The sequence below is a fragment of the Fonticula alba genome, assembly GCF_000388065.1.
Source record: "Fonticula alba strain ATCC 38817 unplaced genomic scaffold supercont2.11, whole genome shotgun sequence".
NCBI lineage: Eukaryota > Rotosphaerida > Fonticulaceae > Fonticula > Fonticula alba.
Genome location: NW_009242981.1, coordinates 251,522 through 269,120, shown reverse-complemented (window position 1 = coordinate 269,120; position 17,599 = coordinate 251,522). Strand labels below are relative to the sequence as shown.

The 17,599-nt window shown below is 67.5% G+C and overlaps 3 protein-coding genes across 3 annotated transcripts in view; 1 reads left to right on the top strand and 2 right to left on the bottom strand.

Annotated features, from left to right (window-relative positions):
• The window catches only part of H696_05467 (hypothetical protein), a gene marked incomplete at both ends in the record, with an annotated part of 2,766 nt that extends 2,598 nt beyond the window's left edge, over nt 1–168 (bottom strand). The window contains one exon of the mRNA XM_009499293.1: nt 37–168. Within this exon, the coding sequence (XP_009497568.1) occupies nt 37–168 (132 nt within the window). The remainder of the gene's footprint in view (nt 1–36) is intronic.
• Nucleotides 169–1,278: 1,110 nt separating this feature from the next.
• On the top strand, nt 1,279–3,311 carry H696_05466 (hypothetical protein; the record flags this gene model as incomplete). The annotated part of the gene is made up of 5 exons (XM_009499292.1): nt 1,279–1,439; nt 1,531–1,803; nt 1,900–2,235; nt 2,343–2,976; nt 3,105–3,311. The coding sequence occupies 5 exons, from the start codon at nt 1,279–1,281 to the stop codon at nt 3,309–3,311; spliced, it is 1,611 nt and encodes a 536-aa protein (XP_009497567.1).
• Nucleotides 3,312–3,626: 315 nt separating this feature from the next.
• H696_05465 (hypothetical protein) lies at nt 3,627–16,036 on the bottom strand. The gene is made up of 12 exons (XM_009499291.1): nt 15,694–16,036; nt 15,379–15,569; nt 15,218–15,264; nt 15,072–15,125; nt 14,861–14,970; nt 10,999–14,604; nt 10,591–10,858; nt 9,316–10,406; nt 6,249–9,183; nt 5,929–6,088; nt 5,155–5,790; nt 3,627–5,041 (listed from the first exon to the last, which is right to left on the bottom strand). The coding sequence occupies exons 1-12, from the start codon at nt 15,939–15,941 to the stop codon at nt 4,905–4,907; spliced, it is 9,483 nt and encodes a 3,160-aa protein (XP_009497566.1). The 5' UTR covers nt 15,942–16,036; the 3' UTR covers nt 3,627–4,904.
• Between the last annotated feature and the right edge of the window lie 1,563 nt (nt 16,037–17,599).

Sequence of the window (17,599 nt, the reverse complement as noted above, 5' to 3'; positions counted from 1 at the left end):
GGGGGGGGGGGGGGGGGGGGGGGGGGGGGGGCGCACCTTCTCGCTGATGGCCTCGGTGATGTTGAACGACACCCGGTTGGTGGTGATCTCGGTGAAGCTGCTCTCGGACGCAGCCAGGCCGAGCAGGCTGGCGAGGAGAACAAGCGTAGCCAAGAGCAGCGGCGCCATCGCGAAAGGGCGACCAGCGCCCCGGGCATGAAGCCCCAGGCTGGTTGTCATGGCGGGCTTGAGAATGACCGGGGGAGGGGGGAGGGCGGCGGGCAATGGTGTGAGTCGGCGTGCATTCTCTCGCTCGGGCGGGACAAAAGAGCAGGGGACTCACCGTCACGGGGGAAAGGAGAGAGGGGGAGGGAGGGGGAGAGAGAGGAGGGGAATAAAGAGAGACACTCCAGGTGGGGAGGGGCAGAGTGGGGGGGGGGGAGAGAGAGAGAGAGAGAGAATGGATGGTGCGGGTTACACCAGGGGGGGGCGTCCCCCGGTCCGCGGCCCTCCTTCTTCTGCGCCCCCGGAGGGAAAGAAGCCCGTCAGCACACCAGGACCGGCCAGCCATTCCGAAGCCAATCGGCTCGGCTAGAGCACCTCCCGCCGCCCCGAAGCGCGTCCCGGGCCGCCCCCGCCGCCGGGGGAAGAGAGCTCCCGCACATCCAGGTCCTTCCTTTGGCAGGCGGGGGGGGGGGACGGCCGGCCGACAAGACGTGAGGCCCCAGTTACACAGGGACCTCCCAATGAACAGCACCTCGGGAAGACTGTCACACATACCGATATGCCCGCGTCCGCGCCTCGATCTGGTCCAGGCCCGAAGGGGGACCGCAACTGTCATGTTTCGGGCCCGCCTCCCGGTGTCCGAGCAAGTGAACGAGCTCGCGGTCCCCAAGAGCAGCAGCCCCCCCGCCCCACACCGCCCCCGGCGAGGAAGCCCAGCCCGGACGAGGCCGCCCCCCAGACCGAGGCAATCGGCAAGTCTCCGGGGAAAAGTGTCAGGCCGATCAGCCGCCCTCGGGAGGGCACATGACCGGGGAGCCGGTGGCGAAACCGCGAGTGCCAATGGATGGCCGCCCGTCCAAGGGCCGCCCTCGCGGCTGCTCCGGTCTCCCGGCCTCAGATCGCCCACCCCAGCCATGCCTCCCCTGCCTGTGGCATTTCCGCTCTCCCCCCCCCCCCCTCCCTACCTCGCCCCCTTGCCTCGCCTCTTCTTTTTTTTCTGTCTCCTTTGCGCCCGGCCCGCCGCACCGCTGCCTCCTACCCTCGCCGGGTGTCTTGGCTCCACCCACCACGCAGATGGGTGACGGGGAAAGCCCGACCAAACGGGCCCGGACGGCCGATCTCGCGGCGGCCGATGACCGACAGGCCGACAGCTGCACCATCTGCCTTGGGCCCTGGGGGTCCTCCGGGGGTCACCGCCTGGTGGCCACCTCCTGCGGGCACCTGTTCGGTGAGAGGTGCGCAACGGGCAAATGGGCCCCCTCCCGCCACAAGACCATTCATGGTGTCCTGACCCCGGTTGGCCTCGGTCCTCCCTGGCGCGGAAAGCTGCATCATACGCTGGCTGGCCGAGCAGTCGGTGTGCCCCTCCTGCATGGCGCCGACACATGCGAACACCCTCCGGCCAATATTCTCCGCGGCCATTGTCACGCAGGACGTGGCACGCGTGGCCACGCTCGAGGGCACGGTCGCCGCTCTGGAGGCCGAGCTGCGACATGTCAGCCACGACCGGCAGAACCTGCATGCGGCACTGGCCCGGGCTCGGGCCCGGATCGCCGACCTGGAAACCCGCCTACAGCGCGAAATCAATGCGCGCATCAGGTACGCGTCGGCGCCGGGATTTGCCAGCCTCCCACTCCGGCCCGAGAGAGGCCCAGCGCCCGCCGTGCAAGGGGAATCTAACACCAGGACACGTAGCGCCGAGCGATCGGTCCCCGGCTCGCCGGGGCTGCCGGCTGGCCAACTCGCCTCGGCTCCCTTCCTGTCGGTGGCATGCTCCGAATCCCGGGTATTCGATGTGGATCCAATCCACGGGTTCCTGGTGACGGCCACGCGAGCCCCAAATGGCCAGGGGTTCTCGCTGCTGAAGACCTCGCTCAATGCACCGGACCAGGTGGCATACGTGCACCGGGCGCATGCGTCGCACGTGCGCGACATGCAGTTCAGCCCGCGCGGCGATGCGGTTCTCCTGACGGCCTCCATCGACAAGTCGGCCAAGCTCTTCTGCATGTCCTCCGATCGGACCATCTGCCCGTGCGTGCACCTGTGATGTCCTCCCCCCCCCCCCCCCCCCCCTGCGCAGCCTTGTACCTTTTTCCCGCGGGCTGGCTCATCTTTTGACACCGCCCCGCGGCGCGCAGATTCAACCTCCCGGCCGGGATTTCATCATGCGCCTGGCTGGCCGATTCGCCCTTCGGCCTGGCTCTCGGGCTGCTCAATGGCACGACGCATTTGTTTGACACACGCTTCCCGAGCGTCGCGCGCGAGGTTCTCCCCCCGCCCCATGGCCGGCCAATCCCGGTCCAGGGTCTTGTCCCAGCGGCGCTGGGCAGCTGGCTGACCGGAGGCCACGCCGCGAAGGAGGCATCCCCGGGGGCCGAGCACGAGGACCGCTCGCCAGAGGAGGCCGCCGCCGCATCCCCGAAGCCAGGACTCTTCATTTCCACGCTCAGCGGCTCGTTCTTGGCCGTGGACGGCCGGCCCGCGGTTCCAGTGGACAAGCTCCTGCCGGAGTCCCTGCGGCCGCCAGCGAACTTCCGCCAGCTGGTGTCGGTCTCCTTCGATGAGACATCGCAGCAGCTGTACCAACTGTTCCGCGCGTCGACCGGCGAGACCTGCGCCCTTGTCCGGGGTTGCTTCGCCGGGTGTGCAAACGCCAGCTGCTGCCGGCGCTTTGCCTGTGCAACGGTTTCCCCGCTGATCCTCTGTCGAGTTCATAACTTCTCCCTCGGCCGTGCACCGCACTTTGTCTCGATCGATCAAGCTCGAGAAAAGGTGCGACTCTGATGGAAGGGGAGGGGGGGGAGGGGAGCCAAAGGAAAAGGGCAAATGGGATGGAGAGGCAGGGGGCGGGATGTCGAGGGGTTGAAGTGACTGACACCGCTGTGCTGGTTTTTGGGCAGATCCTTGTCAACCGTTTCTCCGATGGCCGCGCGGTCTTGGAAATGCACACCGGTGGCGAGGGCACGTTCGGCAATCCCCCCACGACCGGGAGCGTCGACGCCATTTCCTTTGTCCGACACTTCCAGCACCCATCCTATGGGGATTTCGTCGGCTGGACAGACTCCAAGTCTCTGGAGATTCGGAGAATAAACACCCCCAACGCTTGATTCTTTTTCTTTGAATCCTTTTTTCTTTTTACATAGATACATCTATTTAAAATCGCGGGGGAGTGCACTTTTGTAGTAATTTCTCTAATTAATGGCAAGAAAGTCCTTCAATTCTGTAGTTACTTTATTACGAAGGAAAAAATATTGTAAAAGCAGTACTTGATAACCATAATTTTGTATTGTCACTTGTTTTATCTTGTTTTGTTGGATGCCATCCCTTGTATCAACCCTAATTTTCTCGCTCCCGCCGCACCTGGTTGGGTACTTGTGATGGCCATCATCGAGAGGGTCGCCTTGCTCTGAGCACATCCCGGACCACTTGCCTTCCTCCAAGCCCCCTCTTTTGGGCGCCTTTCCGCCCAGCGGACATGCCCTCCCCGCGATCTCGGCGCCCCTTCAACCGGGGTGTCGCGGGAGTGCCGCTCCCTTCTTGCCCTTCCTTTTTGGAAGAGCTCGTTTCGCTCTCCTCCTCCTTCCCCTCCTCATTGCTTCTTCGGGCCAGAGAGGACGAAAGTTCCACCAGGCCGACGATCGGGTCACTCCCTTCTTCGGGACTCTCGCATGAAGCAGATCACCCTCAGCCCACGTCATCATGCCAGCGACTGCTGTCCTCATCTCCAGTCCACTGCAGCTTGGGTCCCGGCCGTGGAGCCGAGGAGAAAGCGCTTCCCTCATTCAAACCCGGTGCCCGAGGCAGGCCATCTCCTCCCAACCTGGTCACCTCCTCCCCTCGATGCATCGACGGTCCGGCAGGAGGCAAGCGTCCGGGATGCACGTACCCTCTTTGGCCAGGTGGGAAGGCGCCCCACAGGAAGGCATCAAAGGGTGCTGAGTGGCCTGCCGTCCGTGGAAGACACCGATCCGGCTGGACCGGCACTTTTGCCTCGCCATTCTTTTGCTTTCCCAGCCTCTCCAGCCCCAGGTCCCTCCAGCCCCAGGTCCCTCCAGCCCCAGGTCCCTCCAGCCCCAGGTCCCTCCAGCCCCAGGTCCCTCCAGCCTCCTTCCTGGTGGGGGCTCAAGTGTGCCATGCTCACCCGGCTCCCGGGTCGACATCCGCCAGGGCCCGCTGAAATGGTCAAAATCGAGAGTGGACCGCCCCTCGGGAGAGGTGGCCTATTTCCGTGTCCTGGCCACGCGCTGTGCCCTCCTCAGCTCGGAAGAGGGCATGCATTCCCTCTGGCCTGGGGGCTCTAGATCGGCGATGGGCATTCCCCTCACCGCCGGGAGAACGCATTCCAGGATCATGCACGCCGGCACCACTCACGAGCGCCATGAGGAAAGATGCCGAAGCTCCCTGGGGCTGCTGTCGGGGACGCCAAAGGCGAACTCCTCCTCGAAAGTGCACACCTCCCCAAGGTCACAGCCAAAAGATGTGGCAGGGGCCCGCCCCTCAGTGAGTGGATGGTCAAGCCCACAGGAGGTGGCCGGAGGGGCTGCCGGGCGGCGGGGGGATCGTCACCGACAAGGGGCGCGGGAATCCCAACGCAAGTGTGCATGTGTCTCAGGCTCAAAAGATCAAAGAGATATATTGTTGCCCATGCTCTCGGGACACCGAGAAGGACAGGCGAGGGAGTGGGGGAGGAGCAGAGGGCGCTACGAAGGCATCAGCTCGGTCAAGTAGAAGGTGGCATCCGTATCAGCGTAAGACTCGCGCCGGCGCTGTAGAATGCGAATGATGTCCTGCGGGGTGAAGTTGAACTCCCGGGGCGGATACTCGACAAGGGTGTCGGCTGTGCGCGGGGGCGTGGGGGCGTGTGAGGAAGAGGGACATGCCGGCAGCGGGGGGAAGGGAGCGTGGAGAGTGGGGAGCAAAGAGGACAGCATGTGCCGGCACAAGACGTACAACCGCGCGGGAAGGGGGTGTTGATGGAGAGGGACTTGTGCAGAGAGACCAGGGTCGAAGTGGGCAGCGAGGAGAGCGTCAACTGGATCGACGTGAAGCGGGACATGCTCTCCAGGTACAGGCGGCTCTTGCGGGCGTCGTTCCGCACCAACAAGTAGGCGGAGTAGATGTCTAGGATTTCGCGCGCGAGGAAGGCCGGGCCGATGGTGTTCTCGCAGTTGACACTCCGGAAGAGGACCCCATTGATGTGCCCCCAGAGGCAGTAGAGGAAGCTGATCTGCAGCTTGGACCGACCCAGGTGCCGGAGGACCACGCTCAGGCCGCGGTCGATGATGCTGAGCGACTCGTCCAGGGCACTGACCAGGAGCTCGCCCCGGCGGGCGGAGCTCGAAATCTTGGTGATCTCATACAGGATGTCCGCCTGCGAGGGGACCACCCGAACGCTGTTGGGGCGCTTGCTCTCGCCCAGGCTGCCAGGCAGCAAGGAGGAGAGAGATGTGAAAAGGGAGGAAGAGGAGGAGGAAGAGGATGGCGAAGAAGAAGAAGAAGATCCGGTCTTGCTGGTGGAGGGCGACCCCGGGGAGCCGGGCCCGGTGGCCGAGCTGCCCGACCCCTTGGACGACTTGAACCACAAGACTGCATGGCGTGTTCCCGGGGGCCAGAATCAGGAGGGAGGGGAAAGGGGGGACCGCAAAGGGGCAGGCATTTGGAAGGGTCAGCCAGCGGGGGGTCACGGGCAAAGAGCCAAGGGAGGAGGAGTCGGCAAAAACGCACAGGTGGAGTCACTGCCGGAAGAGGAGCGTGGCTTGCGATTGGACCCAGCCGGGCTTTCCGACGGATCCTTGGCGGGGGCCGGTGGAATCAGCGACCGGAGCAGGACCGTGGGATCATTGTTCAGGACCTTCAGAATGTTCGATGAAAGGGAGAAATTGATCTGACGCCGGAGCAGGAGGCGAATGGACGCGTGTGTGAGGAAGAGGGCGAAGAGAGAGAGAAAGAGAGAGAGAAAGAGAGAGAGAGAGAGAAAGAAAGAAAGAAAGAAAGAGAGAGAGAGAAAGAAAGAGAGGGAGGGAGGATGTGGCGAGGGCATTCACCTTCGACGACAGGAGGTTGATCAGCATCAACAACGAGCGCGACACAATTTGCTTGCTGTCGTACACCGGCCCGGAGGCCAGGAACCCCAGGTCGGCCGGGACGGTGGCACGCTCCAGGGCAAAGGTCCTGAAGCGACCGGCATCACGCCACAGGGAGAAGACCGCCGATAGGGTGATGGCCGGGCTGACGGTGAAGAAGGCCGACGGGGAGACCCCCTCGACCTCCTGCTGCAGGCCGTCCACCGGGGAGTCGCCGCCTGCGGCCCGACGGAAGAGGGTCGCCTGCGGCATGGAGAAGGCCAGCCAGATGGCACGCAGGGCACCGGTCGGCAGCGTGGCGGCGGCCGATGTGGCCGAGGCCAGGAGGCCGGACGAGAATTCGGTCAAGCGCTGGCGGTCAGCCAGCGACGTGGCCCCGGCGCCGGATGCCGTCGGGCCGAAGGCCGGGTGCCGGGGATCATCTGCCAGCTGGAACATCTGCGCCATGTGCCCGAGAGATTCGCGAGGGTGCGCCGAGTAGAGGGTGCCATGAAGCAGACACGACGCACCGGCGGCAGGCCCGGCGGCCGGGCTGCCGAGGCCGTCGCCGAGACCGGCACCGGTGTTGCCACCGCGAGACAGGGATGCGCACGAACAGAAGGACCCCATGTTCCCGGCGAGCCCCGGCCCGGAGGCAGTCTCCAACAGGAACCGATGGCAGAAGGCCGTCCGACAGGGGCCACCACTTCCGGAGGCCGACGCCGCGCAGGACCCCAGTCGCAGGGAAGCGGTTCGGCTGGTCGTGGCCCGGAAGGGAGACCCGGGCCAGGTGCTGGGGACCGGCTCGGAGGTGCCCAAGGCCGAGGACTCCAATTCAAAGAGCGACTGCCGCACGAAGGTCGAACACTGGGCCGAGAGCACCGCCTGCAGGAAGCCCGGCCGAGCGGTGAAGCGCCGGCGACAAGTGATCACCGGCTCCGAGGGGGCCGCCGGAGGGCCGGGACTTGGCAGGGCCACATCCGTGGCCCCGGTGGCCAACAGGCCAGGAGCCAGCTCGGCATACAGCTGGTCATGGACATCGCACAGGGCCTGCAAGTTGTTCAAGCGCATGCACATGGACTGGGAGAGCTCGAAGAAGAGCCGGGACTCGGTCATCGAAGAGGTGGCCCGCGTGCGCAGCAAGTCTGCCACGCTACGCAGGTAGGGATACCCGATGGGGGTCCCGCGGAGGTCGAACTCCGGCCGCGAGAGGCTCATCAACTTCTTGGAGAACTCCTCCGTCACATAGGACAAGTCGTGATAGGTGATGCGCAGGACATAGTCGCTGGCGAACTTGAGGACATGCTCGCGCAGGAGGTCGGCCACTGCCCGCGGAAGGCCCCCGGCGCTCGGACTCCGAGCAAAGGCCAGGGCCGAGTCGGATTCCAGCAGCATAGGGCCGAGCCGATGGTCCAGCGGCTCGGCCGACGACCGGGCCGGATCGAAGGGCAACACCCGGAAAGCCGACAGGGGGATGCCACTGTCGGAGGGCGACATGGTGGCGGACACCGTCGGCCCGGTGACCGGCGCCTGGAGGAAGTCCAACGACCGAGTGGCGCGCATCATGAACACCGAAGAGGTGAGCAAATCCACCATGGACGAACTGCAATTGAGGCGGATCACCCCATCGCCGGTGGCCGCGGCCAATGCCAGGGCCGAGCCCAGGAAGGGTGACTGGGGCCTACTCGAGCCGGGCGGCGGCGGCGGCGGCGGCGGCTGCTGCTGCTGGGCCGGGGCCCCGACAACCGCCGAGAATCCCCCCGTCATGTTGGCCAGCGTCGAGAGCATGGCCACCGTCGGGGCACGAAGCTGCACCGGAGCATAGGTGTCCCGATCGACCGAGGCATTCAGCCAATGGCCGATGACGGTGCTGGTTTGCAACATCCAAGCAACCACCACTCCCTGGAAGACCGTGCGCCAGGAATCGAGGCTCTCATCGGAGGGGGGCCCGGTCGGGACACCCTCCCGGTCGGAGGCATTGCCGGGGGGTTTGCCAGCAGCCCGGGTGCCCGAGGCCGGCTCCGGCAGGCCGCCCGTCGGCGAGGGGGGAGACGAATTCCCCGGCGAGGAGGAAGGCGCATCGCTCGGCAAAACCACCAAGTTCAGCCGACAATCGCGCGTCATGTACCCCAACTCACGCCAGCGCTGGGTGACCGCATGCAGGCGGTGCGCCAGCCGGAAGGAATGCCGATCAATGGTGTGCACACGGTCATTGCGCAGGGCCGAGAAGGAGGACTTGGCGAAGCTGGCCTCGGTCAGCAGCCGCAGCGTGTCGCTGGCCGACAGCTCCGTCGGATAGGCCGGATAGTCGCGTCGAGCCCCGGAAGCCGGGGCATCGAGCCCGGCGCCCACAACGCCGGGACCCGCTGCCAGGAGATCGGCATCATGCTGGGAAAGGGGCCGACCGGGGCGCGGCCCGAGCGTGTCCCGGGAATCCCCCACACCCGAAGAACCCGACACACTAGAGCCGGAGGAAACCGACGAGGAGGAGGCCCCGGAGGAGGTCGACGATACGGATGTCGACAAGATCGACCCCGGCGGGGGAGGCAAACCGGAGCTGCTGGGCGGGCCGGCCGCCACAGGCATGGCACTGGTGGAGGAACCGGGCCGGGTCCCTGCTGCCGCCGGGCCGCCGGCTGCACCTCCACCGGCTGCGCTGCTGTTGCCGCTGCCGCCGCTGTTGCCGCCGCCGCCCGTGCCGGCGCTGGCTCCGCCGACATGCCGGCCGAAGGTACGCTTGGCATTGGTCCGCGCAACGACCGTGCTCAGGGCTGACGCCTCACTGAGGGCGGAGAAGGCCTTGCCCAACAAGGGAGCCGATCGCCGGCTCAGGTGAGTCTCGGTCAGGGAGAAGCGCACAAAGTCCACATGGAACAGCCCCCAGAAGACATCAAGGTAAAGCTCCAACAGGGAGAAGCTAGGGGCAAGGAGAGGAAGGGGGGGGGGTTAAAAAGCCGGCAGGCAGGCGGCTGCCCAAGAAGAAGGACCAGCAACCGGGAGGCAACAGAAGAGCGTGGCGGATGGGGAAAAGGAAGGGCCAGGCACGCACTCGGACATGGTATTGAAGAACTGCACCACGCCCTGGGCGTCGGCCTCGATGCGCTCAAAGAGGATGAGCAGACGCCCGGCGCTGAAGTCCACGCCGACATCCCGCCGGGCGAGAATCTCCGCCAGCCCGGCAGCCGAGGCCATACGCGGGTCCTGCACCGCCAAAGCGCAATACCGCACGATGAAGCTGTGCTCCAGGAACATCTGCAACATGGTGGATGCGGTGGACTGCGCGCGCGCCCTGCCAGCATGCTCGTACGCCAGACGGCTGTGGCACTGGGCAAAGAGAGTCCGCTCGCGCAAAGCCAGCAGCCCGTCCCCGGCCTCGGGCAGGGACCGGTCCACCGGCAGCAGGAGGTGCGCTTGAGACCCGCCAGGAGCCCCGGGGCCCGCCAGCCAGAAAAGCCGCGTGGCGCCCGACCCCCCGGCGTACAGTCGCCGGACCAGGTCCGGATAGGGAGATGTCTCGGACACGGTCGGCGCCCGGAGGGAAGATATGGCCGGCGAGGAGAACATCGTCGTGTGGCGCAGGTTCATGGAATTGCCCAGCAGCGTCGCATTGACCAGACACGGGGGCCCGCCGGACCCGGGGGCCTTTGGAGTCCCACTGCCGGAGCCACCCGTGGAGTTGGTGCTGCCACTACTGCCAGACCGGCCGAGCCCCGAGTCAGCCGGGCCCATGCCGGACCCACCATCGGCGCCGGGGCCGCCATGGTGCTCGTCCGCACCGAAAGCCCCGCCAGTCGTGTGGCTCGCTCGGCACGGGAGGTACTGAAGAAGCTCCGCCTCGATGGAGCTCGGGGGTTGCGTGTTGCCCCCGGCCCCGGAGTCGCCGGTCTGAGCGGCTGCCCGGGACAGGGACCCAGCCAGGAGCTCGCTGATGCTGGACATGGACAGCAAATGCCCGGACCCGGTGTAGTTGATGTACTGCGGGGGGCCGATGGCACCGATGCTGAGTGCCTGCTCGATGGCCGCTCGCAGGGTGGCCAGCGTGGCATCCATCTCCAGAGGTGGGACATTCAACTTCAGGTCTAGCAGGACCTGACGGATGGACCGGAAGATGCAAAGCTTCACGCCGTGCGCCAGCTCACGCTTTGGAGCGGGAGGAAGAGGGGGGAGGGGGGGGGACAGAGAGTGTGCGAAAGAAAGTGCGTGTGAGGGAGAGGCAACGAAAGTAGGAGAAGAACCCCACGGGCAGGATTGGTGTGAGGAGAACACAGGGCGGAAAGAAAGTAGACCGCCAGAAGACAGAAGAAGGCGAGCAGAGTAGACGCACCTCGAATGGGCAAACCATGAGGGGGCGCTTGGTGACCATCTCGGCGAAGAGGCCCGGCCGCCCGCGGCCGGTGTACTCCGCCACGCCGCACAGACCGAAGATGAAATTCAGCTGCTCATCCAGCAGCTGAACGTACTCCTCGGATACACGGAAGTGGATGGACATGAAGACCAGCGGCAGCAGCAACAGAGAAATCGGCGACACGGCATGGCGCAGGGACATGGCGAAGAGCGAGTGATTCAGCATATTCAGCGACTCGAGGCTCGAGCTGGAGGCGCCGGGGCAGGGGGGGCGGGGGGGGTGTCAGAGGCTGGCCTGGAAAACGCCCGGGATCGAGGCAACAAGCGGACAGGGGGAGCAGACAGAGCGGCAATCCACGACAAAGGCAGAGACAAAGGGGCAACGCACAGGCCGGCGGTCGCGGCGACCTCGCCCGGTCGGGCATACAGCTGCAGAGAGGCCATCCAAAGATCGACAATGGTGGCCGCACGCAGGGTGGCCCGCTGGCTGGCCGACAGGAGCTCCGACGCCCGAGCCGGGAAGGCGGACGACACGACAGCCAGCACGCTCAATGGCTGGCTGTCCTCAGCCTCACCGGGCATCAGCGGAGAGATGGAGGAAATGGTGTCGATCGAGGACATGGACGAGGAGAGCGACACATCGGGCGACGACACGGCGAAGGAGCGCGCATGGCGGTTGGCGGTGCCGCTCTCCAACTGGCTGAAGTCCAGCTCCACATGCCGGCCAAAGAGCCCCTGCGACACGTGGCGCAGGTGCCCGAGGTAGACATCGCCGCTGGGGGTCGCCGGCGGCGGGGTGCCGGCGATGCTGGCGGTGCTGGCGGTGCTGGTAGCGCTGGAACCAGCGACCGACGAAATGTCCGTATACGAGGCGGCCGTGGCATCGCGGCGGGGGAGCCCAAGGCCGGGGGCCGACGGCCGAGGGCCGAGGCCGCTCAGGGTGCGCGGCCGCCCGGCGCCCGCCGACAGCGGCATCGGGCCAGGCCCCGGGGATGGGGAGGCCGACGCCGGCCCCGGCGAGGGCGAGCCAGCGGGGTTGGTGGCCGAGGACCGGAGATCATGGACACTGACCGGGCGCACCCGGCGATCCGGCGACAGGTTGGTCAGGTGCGAGACAATGTGCGAGTAGAGGGACACCCGCCAGGACTCGAACTCGTCCGTCTCGTTGGAAGCCAGCAAGCCGAACACCGAGGCACTCATGGAGTGCCCCGGCGAGGAAAGAGACCACACCGACAGGGTGGTCATCTCAATGTGCGCGGCCAGGGCATCCCGGCGCAGGTCCCCAAGACGCTGGCCCAGGAAGGCCCCATCGGGGAAGCAATTCCCGCAGGAGACCGGACACACGCAGTTGGCGGCCAGCGTCCGCGCCGTGGTGCTGGCTGCCAGGCGCCCGGTGAAACACTGGCAGGCCGGGGCAATGCTGTCGGCCGGCGGCAGCAGCAGCAGCGCCTCGGCCAGGCCGTCCGGCGGGTTGAGCGGCCCCGGCAGACAGGAGTCCCGGAGGACCTCGTCGGTGGTGTCGTCATCGGCATCGGCGTCCTCATCCTCCTCCCGCAGGCCGGTGACGATGATGTCCATGTCGGCGGCCCCGATGCCAGGGATGACGGCGCCGCCGCCGCCGCCGCCGCCGGTGGCCGGGTGCAGGAGCGCCGGCAAGGCCAGCTGGCTCAAGGGCGAGGGGGGATTCAGCGGCGAGGCCAGCGGCCCGGACGAGCCCCCAGCCGAGGACACGGCCGCCGACGACCGCAGGTGCAGCCGCGCCAACGAGGTCGGCGAGGAGGACGCCCCGAAGGAGGAAGACCGCGAGCGCGAGGCCGCCGACAGCGAGAGAACCGACCGTTCGGTGGCTGCGACCGCCGCGGCCGACGGGGGAATGGTCGTGGCCGTGGGGGCCACCTCGCCCGCGCAGCCGGGAATCGTGCTGAGCGCCGGCAAGGCGCTCCCCGAGGGCCGGCCCGCCGGGCGTCGATAGTACGCGGCCCCCCCGCCGCCACCCGGCGCCAGGGCGTCGGCAAATTGATGCCCGGCATCCGGCAGGCCGGGATGCAGCAATGGCGATAAGGTGGCCGGGCGCGAATGCCGCTCGGCCTGGCTTGGCTGCGGGACCTTCTGCACGACGATTCGGCCAAGCTGGGCAATCAGCTGGCTGAGCGGCTCGCGCCAGTCGGCGGCCACCGTGGCGCTGGCGCTGGCGCTGGCGCTGGCGCTGGCGCTGGCGCTGGTGCTGGTGCTGGTGCTGGCGGCGGCTGCCCCGGTTTCCGATCCCGTCGCAGCACTCGAGACTGTGTCCTCGCGCGGGAATGATGACAACAGACACGACAGGGCCTCGGCCAGCTCGACCGGCATGCGCACCAGGGGGAAGTGGTGGCCCCCAGGGGGGATGTCGGCGTCGGGGCTGGTGCTCCCATCACTCGGGAGGGCATTGGCCGCCAGACGCGCGATGCAAACCCCACTGCCGGTGGTCGGCCCGGCGCACGGCCCGGCGAGGGCCAGCAGGCCGTCCGGCTGGCAGGCTTGCGCGAAGGGAGCGTCCCGCAGGGCCGGCGCCAGGGACGCATGCGCCGAGCACAGGGCCGGCGCCTCGGCCAGGCCGTCGGCCGCCAGGGACCGGCCATAGCGCAACGGCGTGTTGAGGCGCGTCTCCAGCACACGACTGCCGGCCGGCGACAGGTTGGCCTGCGTGGCGCTGGTGATCTGGGAGAGCCTCGGGAAGCCGGTTTCGAAGTCCACCGCCAGGACGCCGGAGCGCCGGAGCAGCCCGGCAATCAAGTTCGGCAGATACATGTGACTGGTGTGGTTGCCCTCGGGCGGGGCATTGGACCCTGAGGGCCCGGTGCCGGAAGATGCTGGCCCGGATCCGGCGGTTGCATCCTCCGACCGGGGAGCGCCCTTCGGGGTGGTGGAGGGCTGGTGCGCGTCGCCGGAGGCCAGCCCTGTGGTGTTGGCCAACGTGGGACCCGGGGCCCCGGCGGGTGGATTGCCCGGGGCATCGATGGCGAGGAGGGACCCGCGCCGGCGGTCGGTCGACCGGGGGGCACCCTGCCCGGGGCCCGCCCCGGCGGCGGGCCCCGAGCCATGAGGAGGCCCACGAACAACCGGCGACAGGTAGGGCTCCAGCACGTCGGCCGGCAGGATGGTCCCTTCGGCGTCCAGCAGCGGGGCGGTGTAGGCATTGAAGTAGCGCCCCAGGCGGTAGGTCATGCGCCCGCCCTCGAGCAGGTGCGACAACGGCGGACCGGCAGCCGACGCCGGCATCGAGGGGGAGCCCGCGTCGGGCCCACGACCGGGGCTGTCGGCGCTGGCTGCCGCCGCTGCCGCCGCCGCCGCCATCGCATCCGATGACTGCAGCTGGTGGTAGTGGAAGGAGTAGAACAACTCGCGCAGGAAGTTGTCCACCGGAGCGAGCGAGACCACCGGCACTCCGCCAGCGGGGGGAACCCGGCACGCATGCTGCCGGCACCCGGCGCCCGGGGCGCAGAAGCGCAACCGCGAGCACCGACACGAGGTCCCGGACGCGGCCAATCCCCGGCTAAAGGAGACCGGCAATAGCCCGGCGCTCGTTCGGGGAAGCGGAGCTGGATTCGGAGCGGGGGCCGGGGCCGGGGCCGGGTCCACCGGGACCGGGTCCGGCGTGATGCCGAACATCGAGGCTACCGAGTCCCGCAGCGAGGGTGACCCGATGGTCGACGACCGGGGGAGCGAGGTGGAGGAGGAGCGCGGGAGCCCGGCCAGAGCGCCCCCATCGCCACTGACGCTGGACCGTGGGGCTGGGGAGACATCGGTGACTGACAGCCGGCCCGCGATGCCGGGCGAGCCGAAGTCCCCGGAGCCCCGGTCGGCCATGGGGGCCTCGGCCGTCGGTCGAGGGGAGGCATGCTCGGCCGAGATGTCCCCGGGTCCGGAGCACTCACTGCCGGCCGAGTCGAGATCCTCGTCTGGCATTTGGGCAAAGTCGAAGAGGTCCACCCGGGCAGGAGCGACCACGTCGCGAATGCTACGAGGGAGGGGGAGGCGGAGAGGGGGGGAAGGAGAAAAGCAAAAATAGAAAGAAAAAAGGAGAAAGACAGGGACGAGAGAAAAGAGGCGTGAGTGGGGGAGGGTGAGGGAGGCGGAGAGGGGGGGGGGAAGGAGAAAAGCAAAAAACAGAGAGAAAGAAAGAGAAAGACAGGAACGAGAGAAAAGAGGCGTAAGTGGGGGGAGGGAGAGGGAGGCAGACAGAGGAATGGCGGAGGACAGGTGCCAGGACGAACCAGACACCGGGGATGAAATCGAAGGCCTGTTGCACGGGAAAGACATCTGACAGATTGGTGAAGGAGGTGGCATCCGAGTCGAGGAAGTCCACCCAGGACCGCTTGAAGGCCTGGTCACCGAGGGAAGGAGGAGAGCACGATCCGTGGTCAGAGATGGGCCGGGGGGAAACACACACGCCAGGCCCAAGAATGGAGGAGGGGCGAAACGCACCTTCTCGCTGACGTCGGTCGGGGCGGCCTCCAGATTATCGATGATGGTGGAAAGCTACGAGGAGGAAGGGGACACGAATGGCCGGACACCGAGGGGAGTCAGTTGCATGAGCCAGGAGCGGTCTGTGAGCCTGAACACCGGCGTACCTTGGCCAGCAACTGGTGGAAGCTCTCGAGGCGCGAGGCGTGGTCATCTGCATGGGCCAGAAAGGGACGAGCAGTCAGATGGAGGAGCAGCCCCAGCAGTATGGCAGAGACAGCCGCAGGGGGGAGGAGCCCGAGGGGGGAGAAGGGGGAAGAAGACGCACCCTCGCTGGAGGCTTCATCTGGGGCCAGGTCGCGGGAGGTGCCATCCGGTGATGGGCCTGCTGGTGAAGGTGTCGGGGCTGCTTGAATGTCCTGAATGAAACTAAGGAGGCGTCGCTGCGCGCGGGCATAGCTCACCTTGGCCATGCGCGTGAGACCATGCTGCTCGCAAAGGACCGCCCAGATATAGAGCCTGGGGCGCGAGGGTGACGGGCCGAGAGGGGGGGGGGGAGGTCCCATTGCCAGGAGTAAGTCGAGGGATGAAGAAGGGGGGGCGGAGGGGAGGGGGGGGGGAGGCACAGAAGCGAGTCACGCACCGTGAGAAGCACCGATGGTTGAGGTTGCTATTGGGGTCCATCAGGAGCTGGTGGGCCGAGGGGCCGGCCAGGGCGTGGCCAGGGCCCCCGGCCCCGACGGCCGGAGAGCCGGGCTTCGGGACCGGGCAGCTGCACGGCGCGCCAGGGCCAGCGCGTGCAATGCACTCGACGCAAACGCCAGTCGGCGTGGCCGGGTGTGTCGAGTCGGCCTTTGCCGCTGGACTGCCCGGGCCGGGCCAGCCAAGCATGGTCCGGTCTGGCAGCGGCGGGGAGGGGTGAGAGAAGGGGGGAGGAGGGGCGATGGTTACGCCGATGTGGGCCGGGTGGTGTTGGGGGGTGGGCGGGGAGGGGGGTGGGGGGGGGAGCGCTCTTCCACCGTCGCTCGCTCGGAGCTATGCGCGGCCCTCTGCACTCGCGCGGCGATGGTAGGGCGAAGGTGTGGGCTGATGGGCCCCAGAGAGCAGGTTAGAGTGGGGGGGTGTACGCGCGTGAGAGAGAGAGAGAGAGGCGAAAGGCGAAAGAAAGAGAGGGGGAAGAAGAAGGATGTGTGAGTGGGGGCCGGGCGATCGGGCGAGAGGAGGGGACGGAGCGGCGGGCAAGGACGAACGGGTCTGGGGGGAGGGAGGGAGTCGAGGGAATGAGGGCGAGGGGAGGAGGGGGGGGAGGGGGAGGAGAAGCGGGGTGCCCAGGTCTCCCAAGTCCCCGGCGGACAGAGAGGGGCCTTGAAGCATTTGCCCCGTCAGCCTTCTTTGGGGGCAGGGGGGGGGGGCGCCCCAGGCTGGCCACCGGACGCAGGCGGGCGCGGACGAGACTGTACCGTCGCCCGCCGCTGGGACGCTGGGGGGGGGGGGTGCCAACTGGACGTTCACTGCCGCCGGTCTAGTCCCCCCAGCCCTGGGAACGACCAAGCGCCCCGGTGGTGCGGCGTCCGGGTCCGCCTTGGTGCACGGGCCCGGGGCGAGGACGGAAAAATGAAGGCCCCCCAGGCTCGCCAGTCGGATGGCCGCCGGGGAAACAACAACACCGAAAACCGGGGCGCCGGCGGCCTGGCCTCTCGATCGGGGACAGGGGCCCCTGGACGCAGGGAATCCTGCTCGCCCGGCCCCTTTTCCGCCGCCGGCCCACCGGGCACGAGAGCCTTGGGGGGGGCGGGGGGGGCGGGGGGGAACATCTGGCCCGTGCAAGGCGCCAGGCGGAAGGCCGGCCCCATGTATACCCCCGGCCCAGGGATAGGGGCGGACCCCCCTTTTTTGTGTGTCCCCGGCCTCCAGTCCCAGCTGGCAGGCAGGCAGGCAGGCGGGGGAGGGAGCTTTGCCGAGGCAATAACAGAGGGGTCCTTTTTCCCCGGCTGGGGCGTCCTGATGTGGGAAGGCAGGGGCCTGCCGGAAAACGGGCGCAACCACGGGAAAGGCAAAAATAATAATGCCCGCCCAAATATACCCACTTTCCGCCTATTGAACGGCGTCCTCCCGGCCCCGCCGGGGGTTCCCCCTCCCCCGGGTCCGGCCGTCCTCTGGACAGAAGGGGGGGGGTGTCTTCCTTCCCCAGGGCCCGAGGGTGCGCGTCTGTGTGTGTGTGTGGTGTGGCTCTGGATCCCCCTTGTCGCGGCGGAAGGGCGGCGGCGGGGCGCCACACAAAAGAGACCAATCCGTTGGAACCGGAGGTTCATAATGCGTTGGTATGTGCAGGCCCTGGACACGTTCCCCCGGCCGGCCGCCCCAGCTTCTCTCCTTGTCCCTCTCCCCCCCCGGCACGGCGGCCTGGGAGTGGTCTGCGGGCGGGCGGGCGGGCGGGCGGGGGGGGGGGGGGGGGCGGGGGGTGCAGCGGCGGCACGGCTTCGCGGAGTGCCGTCCGTACACCGAACCCCATATAAAGGAATTCGACCAGAATCACAATCCGGAGGAGC